General features: G+C 40.2%; 1 protein-coding gene across 1 annotated transcript in view; it reads right to left on the bottom strand.

Moving 5' to 3' along the window:
- Window positions 1-5,944: 5,944 nt before the first annotated feature.
- Window positions 5,945-9,237, bottom strand: part of ppp2caa (protein phosphatase 2 catalytic subunit alpha a) — a 15,630-nt gene continuing 12,337 nt past the window's right edge. Inside the window, exon 7 of the mRNA XM_072674321.1 lies at window positions 5,945-8,157. Coding sequence (XP_072530422.1) covers window positions 8,085-8,157 — 73 coding nt within the window. The 3' untranslated portion in view covers window positions 5,945-8,084. The remainder of the gene's footprint in view (window positions 8,158-9,237) is intronic.

Genomic DNA, 9,237 nt, shown 5'->3' with positions numbered 1-9,237 from the left:
TTATCTTGAGTTTTAATTAAATACCCCTGCTCTATAAATGCTGGGTTGAGCTGGTTGGATATGTTTGCTTGGTGGTTTCTGGAGATTGAATATAGCCCAGCGGCCGGGTTTGATCTATCAAATTTTCTATTTCTATAATTTTTTATTTCCATATATTTCCATTATTTCTTACGTCTGTATTGTGATTTATTGTTATTTAGATTTTGTCCAACATGTCTTATTAACTTGTTTTTCATGGGACTGGACAGCTATCAAAGCGTCCCACTGCTAAATGTACTGTGTTTGAATGTGAATGTGACAGACTAAGTAAAAACCCAGCCATTGGGATGATTATCAGCATTATCTAACAGCACCTGAAGAAGTCAGGTTACAGCAGAGTCAGCTACACTGCTTTTATTCTGGCAGCAGCACAGATTGGTAAGTTCACGTCCATAACATATAGACGTTCCATTGCTTTACACTAGTACAAAAACTGTGTTCACAATATAATGAGCTGTATTTGTGTGAGCTGTGGATTTGTGATTGTTAGGATTAGCTAAAGTTAGCTCGCTATGAACATTATTATAATATATCTTACTGAAAGCTTACTGTTAATTCTAACATAGTTTAGGACTGTTTAGCCATTTATAGCTGAATATTTAGTTTTTTTTTGTGGACATTAAAGTTATTACTACATTATTATATGTTATTTTAGTTGGCTAATATCCCAGCCAACATGTGCATGTGGGGCTCACATAGGTGGAAGTTGGGCTAGGTGGGTTCCAGGTTCCAAGACTTGGGCTCTTCATGGGTTTGTTCTATCACTGTTACTGGGACCCGGTTGGGCTTCCTAAATGGGCCCATCGTTACAGTTCACCCTAATCTCACATTAGTTCTATCTAGGCCCCACGTACAATGTATAATACAGGTGGGGCCCATGTTTAACCCCTCCTTTTTCCATCACTGACCTTGGTAGGCATTCATATGTGGGGCCAACATGGAACCTGAGGACAAAACGTTCTGCTTTCCTGAGTAAAGTATGTGATGTGTTTTTTACGTATCTGTAAGTTTATTTTCTGACTTTAATCATTTTCTGTTTACAGATCATGTCAATCATGCAATATCTGCAGCAACCTGAGAAACTTAAAAATTAAATATTTAATTCATTTTAAAGTTAAGTTTGCCATTGTTGACCAGCATTTCTGTTTGACTTGAGTTGTTTTCATTTTTATTGTAACATATTAATTTATTTTTATTAATAAAATGAAGTCCTTATTACAGAGTTAAAAACAACCTAGTGCTGGGTCTCAGTTTTCATATATGTGAGTAACTTTTAGGAGTTATGTGTGTTGGGTTATTCAGTCAACCCCAGTGTGAGTTGTGTTATATAGTGACCCGGCGCTGGGTTGGGGAAGGGTTTCTAAGGTCTGCAAGCTGGAGCTCTTTGTTTTGTTGTTGCTTCATGAAACATTGTGAATGGAGATTATTTATAGAAACAACAAACTCCTGTAGACCAGCGTAAACAACAGCTTGTGATACTCAGTTTAATCCCACGGCAGCGCAATGTTCTTTTTTCAGGATTTTGAATGGAAATTAATGAATTATCAGACAGCAAAACAACTGCATTTCAGAAACAAAGAGAAGATTGAGAGAGATAGAGATATACACTGATCAGTCACAACATTAGTACCACTAAAGTGAAACACATATATTGTCAGACAATTAAAATGAAAAAAATATCTATATTATCTTTATTTACTGTAGTATCTGTCAAGGAGGGGATATGTTAGGCAGCAAGCGAACAGTCAGGTCTTGAAGGCGATGAAGATGTTAGAAGCAGATGAAATGGTCAAGCATAAGAATCTGAGGCGAGAACCAAATGAGTCAGAGCATCTCCAAAATATCAAGCAGGTCCTGTGGGGTGTTCCCGGTAGGCAATGGTCAATACTCACCAACTTTGAACTGTATATGCTATATATATATATATATATATATATATATATATATATATATATATATATATATATATATATATATATATATATATATATATACATATATATATATATATATATATATATATATATATATATACATATATATATATATATATATATATATATATATTATGTGTATTAGTGTCATTTAAGCCATCTGGAAGAATGTTTCACACAAATGTATGTTTTCTTTTGCTCCTCAGTCTCAGAGACAACATGTATCGAAATACACTCAGCCTGTGTTTCAAACTCCACAGCAGTGTAATTTCAGCCTCCACACAACTGAGCAACAGTGAGTGTTTCTGCCTGTAAAACTCTATATAACATTAGAATAAACCCAAATAAACATAAAGTCAGTGGTCAGTGAATATGTATACCTGTAAAACTCTATATAACATTAGAATAAACCCAAATAAACATAAAGTCAGTATTCAGTGAGAGTGTCTACCTGTAAAACTCTATATAACATTAGAATAAACCCTAATAAACATGTCAGTGGTCAGTGAATATGTATACCTGTAAAACTCTATATAACATTAGAATAAACCCAAATAAACATAAAGTCAGTGGTCAGTGAGAGTGTCTACCTGTAAAACGTTATATAACATTAGAATAAACTCAGATAAACATAAAGTCAGTGGTCAGTGAATATGTATACCTGTAAAACTCTGTATAACATTAGAATAAACCCAAATAAACATAAAGTTAGTGGTCAGTGGGAGTGTCTACCTGTAAAACTTTATATAACATTAGAATAAACTCTAATAAACATAAAGTCAGTGGTCAGTGAGAGTGTATACCTGTAAAACTCTATATAACATTAGAATAAACCCAAATAAACATAAAGTCAGTGGTCAGTGAGAAATGGTTCAGTTTCACCAGCCGCTCACCTGAATTACTTTAGTGAATCACTGATTAAATAAACTAAGTGTTGGACGGGAACTGAAAATGTTGGCCTTCCTCCAGGAAAACTTTGGAAGTGCTTAACCAACAAATCACAATGTTCTTTTTTTTTTCCAAATTTTAGCATTTTTTATTGGCAAGAAAAATAACTGTACACATCTTCACTGTGCCATTTACATTAACAATATGTGAATATTTATTATATAGGAATTTACACTATATGTCTAAATCTGTCCACCCCTTCTAATTAAGCCATGCTCTAAGAAAAAGGGCTTTTACTGGCTATTTTGGATGTAGAACCCATATATTCTACTTGAAACCTCTTTCTAGATATTAGAATAATCTGATTCATATAATAATTGTCCATTATAGTATAAATAAAACCAGAAAAGTCCTTGTTTGCCATTCTGAACTAAGTAACGGAGCTCCTTTCAATACCTTTGGGATGAGTTGGAGTGGCAGCAGCATCAGAACCTGGCCTCACTGATGCTCTCATTATGGTTGAATGCAATCAGATCCTCAAAGCAATGTTCCAATGCCTAATGTGAAGTCCTCTCGGAAAAGCAGAGGCTGTAACTGCAGCACCCTTGATTTACCCTTGGCTTCAGAGGAAACGCTGGAGAAGCAGGTGTCTACATTTATGGACATAAAGCCATTGTTCACTGATCACTTACCAGTCCGTTCTCTCTGTTCTCTCTCGTTCTGCTGAGTCAGCTGCTCTCCATCTGTTCCTGGTGTGTGTCATGCTGGTATGTACTGTACAAGTGTGTGTGCGTGGGGGTGGAGGAACACGGGTGCTTCCGTCATACTGTAATGAGGCTCACCTTTCCTGGCCTTTCCTCCAGCCAGCATTATGTTGCGTTTTCCCCAGCAGGTTATTTTTATCCTCCTCATCCTCATTCAGCTTTAGCTAACAACTTGTTACATAGTTCGGGTTTCACAGGCAGTTCCTCCGCAGGAAGAACCTATAGTTTTCTGCAGGAGGAGAAGTCTTTGGTAAAGTGATATCTGGAAACCAAACCTCAAGTCCAGCGACTCTCAGTACCGGAGTGGGTTAAACAAACAGGAACTGCATGGATCAAATTCTCAACATAAATAAGTAAATGAAGTGAAATGGGGAAAATACACTGATTATTAAGTCTGGAGATCTCTATAACATATGCAAATACACAAATACGCTTGTTTCTGCACAATAACTTACCACAGTAAAACTTTAACCCTCCCATTATGTCAGTGTTTGCAGGTCATATTGACTAAATTATAAAAATAATTAGCAATTATATTTATATATTTTTATATTTATTATAAAAATTATATCAAGACAGTCCTTAAATTATTATATTTGCCAGCTACTCACCCATGAATTCTAGATACACTATATAGACAAAAGTATTGGGACACCTGCTCAAGACTTCACATTAGGCATTGGAACATTGCTTTGAGGATCTGATTGCATTCAACCATAATGAGAGCATCAGTGAGGCCAGGTTCTGATGCTGCTGCCACTCCAACTCATCCCAAAGGTATTGAAAGGAGCTCCGTTACTTAGTTCAGAATGGCAAACAAGGACTTTTCTGGTTTCATTTCTACTATAATGGACAATTATTATATGAATCAGATTATTCTAATATCTAGAAAGAGGTTTCAAGTAGAATATATGGGTTCTACATCCAAAATAGCCAGGCAAGAAGGCTTTCTACTAGATTTTGCAGGAGCACTGCTGTGAGGATTTGATTGCATTCAGTGACAAGAGCGTTAGCGAGGTCAGGATGTTGAATGATCAGTACCCGCCTCATCCCCAGGTTATCTTAAAAGTAATGCATGGAGAACCATCATTCCAGAGAACACAGTCCCACTGATCCACAGCTTAATGCTGAACGAACTGTCAGAGGTTTTGGGAGTCATAAGGAAACTGTGTATGGTTGTGGGGTGTGGGGTGGGGGGTGGGGTTGTGCGGGGGTGCTGGATCAGAGGTATATCATGGCCCAGACACTTGTTTAAAATTTTAAATGTGATCATGGGTGATTATACACTCTTATTCTGAAAAAAAGACCCACATTAGTTGGTATCTATCAAAAGGTAAAGTGGCAAATGGCGCCATCTACTGGACAGAGCACAAACTGATCAACAGAAATGCACTGTAATGCAGGGCTCCTCAGAGTGGGATGGGGGGAAATATGTGAATAGCATTTGGTCCCAGAACAAGCATAGGGTACATAGGGTGGGGTTTTCAAGAACTGGGATTGGAAATGTGCAGAGTGGCTACGACTGGGATTGGGGAAAATATGCAGACTGTGGGATCCAATGACTGGGTTTGGGAAAATGTACGTAGGGTAGGGTAGGATGGGGCCTGCCACCAATGTTCAAAAAGTGGGTTTTTTAAGACTGGGACTGGGGTAAATGTGCAATGAGCGAGTTTACCCAATTGGGAGTGGGAAAATGTACAGAGGGTGGGGTTCCTGTAACTGGGAATAGGGGAAATGTGTATAGTGTATGAGTTCAGAGTGGCGACTGGGGAAAATGTACAGACTGTTGGGTTTTCAATATTGGGACTGGGAAAGACGTGCAGACGGTGGATGTTTTACAAAACCTGGATTGGGAAAAATGTCAAGACTGATTTTGAAAAACGCAGAGAATGGGGTTCCCAAAACTGAAGATAGGAAAATGTACAGAGGGTGAAATTACCAAGACTATGAGTAAGGGGGAAATGTGGAGAGAGTGGGGTTCCCAAAACTGGAATTGGAAAAAATGTGCAGAATGTAGGGTTGTTAGGACTGGAATTGGGGAAAATGCAGATTGTGGGATCCAACAACTGGGTTTGGGACACATGCGTATGGTAAGTGATCCCCAGGACTAATGGGGGAGGAAAGGGCTTGAGGTAAGAGCAGAATGTGTGGTCCCAGGTCCGGAAATAGGAGAAAAGCACAGGGTCAGATCCCCAGGGCTGGGATTGGGATCTCCCGCGACAATGGCTCTGTTAGTATGAAAAGGCAATATTTTTTAATTACAGCAAACCTACACAGCACACACACACACACTGAAATAAGAGATTTCACACGACCATCTGACATAAAAACAGCTTTATCTGAGATCTTCAGCCTTAAAAACGGTGTACATTTTCATACTGTTGTAGCAAAAGCAGTCTACCTTGTGTTTTCTATCAGATAAGAAAGAGAGGAAAAAAGAAAGTGCTTAGTTTTACAAATTAGCAGGAAAAACGAAAGCATGTGGAGCTGTTCTATAGATCTAATAACACTGATAAAGACTGGAGCAGAAAAGTGCAGGACAATACGGTTCAGTTTCATACTTCCCTTAAAACAACAGAGAGAAAACTGATCTCATCAAGTCAGAGATCGGATCGGATGACGTTATGAATGTGAGGTTCTGCTGATTGGGGATGATTCTACGCATGGCAAGATGTATTTTATTCACCACAACGTCGACACTGTACAGCCCGAAGCGCCTACTGCCCACGATCTGACGAGGAAAAGACAGTTTAAAAGAATGCAGAGTAACCAACTAAGCGTGTGTGTGTGTGTGTGTGAAGTGTGAAGGTCTCGTATCAGTGAAGCTAAGTCCTCTCTACTACCTGCACATGTCTAAAGAGCAGAACTCCCTTAACCACACTTCAGCGCTTGTAGGGGCATGCAGGGGACAGCAGGGCACAACCTAAGGTGTGGTAAAAGTAACACAAATTCAAGATAAAGATTGTCGCTGTCAGACAAAAGACCTTGTATCTCCAGAATGTCAATTTTACAGAAGAAGAAAAAAAACCCTTCTTAACTTTCAATGAGAGGCGTCTTTCTAGACACATCAATTCTGACACAGGAAAGAACAATGGAGATACAAGGTCTTTGTGTGACAGCAACAACATGCGTCAGTTGTTCATCTTCGATCATCTGTGACCACAATCGTAGATATTTCTCCAGATTCACCCTGCATTGTTCTTCATCACAAGTGATTGTTTGATTAGGGAGCTGTGTGTAGAAGTGAGAGATTATTATTCTGGTGGCTGTAATAGAGAACTACAGCCTCCATACTGGGGGGAGGGTAGTTTTCCACACTGTTATAACCAAGGCAGTCCAGTCAAAAGAAACAATGGGTCAACATCAGATTCATGAGATTCATGCAGACATGTTGGCAGCTCTGCTCTTATTACGATGGATTTTACTGTCCTTGTAAATTGAACACATCCCAAATAAGAAAACGTTGGAATATCAGAGCATTTGTGAAAGAGGCAAAAAAGCTTAGTTTGCTTTGTTTTTTGAGGTATTTTGTTCATAATTAAGTGTAGAACAGAAATTATATATATGCTAAAATATTGATGTTCCACTTTGGGTCAATATTAAATTTGCATTGTTTAAATCACAGCCTCCTTTCAATGATCATATTTAGTATAATGCAAATATTTATCTAAATCAGACATTCTTATGTAATTAAGCTTAGAAAGATGGTCTGGTTCACTGAATCAAATGATCATTGAGTTGTATTGAATGAATTGTGTTTGTATTGATTTAGCAGACGTTCAGACTCGCCCATTAGCCTATTACAATTAAGCCTGCCAACGGGGTAAGTGGTCACATTTTCCCTTGCACCACAGTTCAGCTTATGCTACAAAAAATATAGTTTAACTCTTTAGAAAGCCTATGGATCGCCAGCAGGCCAAAAGTCTTATTACAAATTTCTATTACCAGAGAATAGCCCCACTAGCTTGTTCCTGTAGTCCCTGTAGTTACTGTGTAATACACCTTAGTGTGTAAAAGCCTTACGCGTTAATTTGATGAGATTAATCAGTATTGTGACAAATGACATCACAATAAGCTTTTCTGAGGACATTGTGGGAATTGGCAGAACCTCTATATTACTGAGCAACTACAGGATTCGAGAGAGAGCGAATAATCAGCTCTGCTTAACTTAGTGTTATTTAGTGTGAAATTTTGAATAAATATCATACTGTCAGTATCAGATGTTCAAAAAAATATATATAGAGTATTGGCTAGGTTGTGCCCCACTCTCTCCTATTTTCTTTTGAATTGTGGATTCCTTTTCTGCATTATTTACGCCGATGGCACACATTTTGGTCCGTGAACAAATGCAGGAACTCAGGGGCCCACTACTGAAATGAGAGGAGCTGATGGCAATTCAGTCTGTGAGCTAGATGGCGCTGTGGAACATCTTTCATCAGTTGATCAGGCACTGGAGACTCTACAGGAAGTAGTCTGGGGTACGGCGGGTGACGTGGGGTTCCCCTCTTCTTGGTGCAGGATCGAACTGCAAACTAAAAAAAGAAAACAAAAAAAACAATCCTCTGTTTATAGTGGCACTCAGAGATATTAGTGGAGCATTGACACAATCACATGCAGACCAAACATCCAGACGGACTGTTCATTGTCGCCGGAGATTTCAACCATGCAAATCTCAGGTCAGTCCTCCCTAAATTCCATCAACATGTGGACTTTGCAACGAGAGGAGCGAACGCGCTGGACCTTGTTTACACAAACATCCCCAGCACGTACCGGGCGGAGCCCCGCCCCCACCTCGCGTTCTCGGACCACATGTCTGTGTGGCTGACTCCAGCATACACACCTCTCATCAGACGCTCCAGACCAGTTCAGAAGCAGGTAAAAACCTGGCCGGCAGGAGCCATCTCTGCCCTTCAGGACTGTTTTGAGTGCACTGCATGGGACATGTTCAGGGAGGCTGCAACTAAAGGCGACTCTGTTAACCTGGAGGAGTACACAGCATCAGTCACTGGCTACATCAGCAAGTGTATTGATGATGTCACTGTCTGCAAGACCATCACCACACGCCCAAACCAGAAGCCATGGATGACTCCTGAGGTGCGTGCGCTACTGAGGACCCGCGACTCGGCCTTCAGAGTGGGTGACAAGGCGGCCCTGAGGAAAGCAAGAGCCAAATTGTCACGAGCCATCCGAGAGGCAAAGCGCACACACGCCCAGAGAATCCACAACCACTTCAAGGACACGGGTGACACGCGGCACATGTGGCAGGGCATCTAGGAAATCACAAAGTACAGGACAATGCCACCGTCTTGTGACAGTGATGCCTTCCTCCCCGATGCCCTGAACGACTTTTATGCACGGTTTGAGGCACAGAACAACACGTTGGTGAGCAAGATCACACCCAAGCCAGATGAACAGGTGTTGTGCCTGACTGCAGTGGACGTGAGGAAAACTCTGCGCAGAGTCAACCCACGGAAAGCTGCAGGACCAGACAACATCCCCGGCAGAGTGCTCAGAGAGTGTGCAGACCAGTTGACATATGTTCTCACGGACATCTTCAACGTCTCCCTGCGCAGCTCCACTGTCCCAACGTGCCTCAAGACCACCACCATCGT

The sequence above is a fragment of the Salminus brasiliensis genome, chromosome 2 (assembly GCF_030463535.1).
Source record: "Salminus brasiliensis chromosome 2, fSalBra1.hap2, whole genome shotgun sequence".
In the NCBI taxonomy this organism is placed as follows: Eukaryota; Metazoa; Chordata; class Actinopteri; order Characiformes; family Bryconidae; genus Salminus; species Salminus brasiliensis.
Note: the sequence above shows the minus strand (reverse complement) of the source record. Positions and strands in the feature narration are given on the sequence as shown.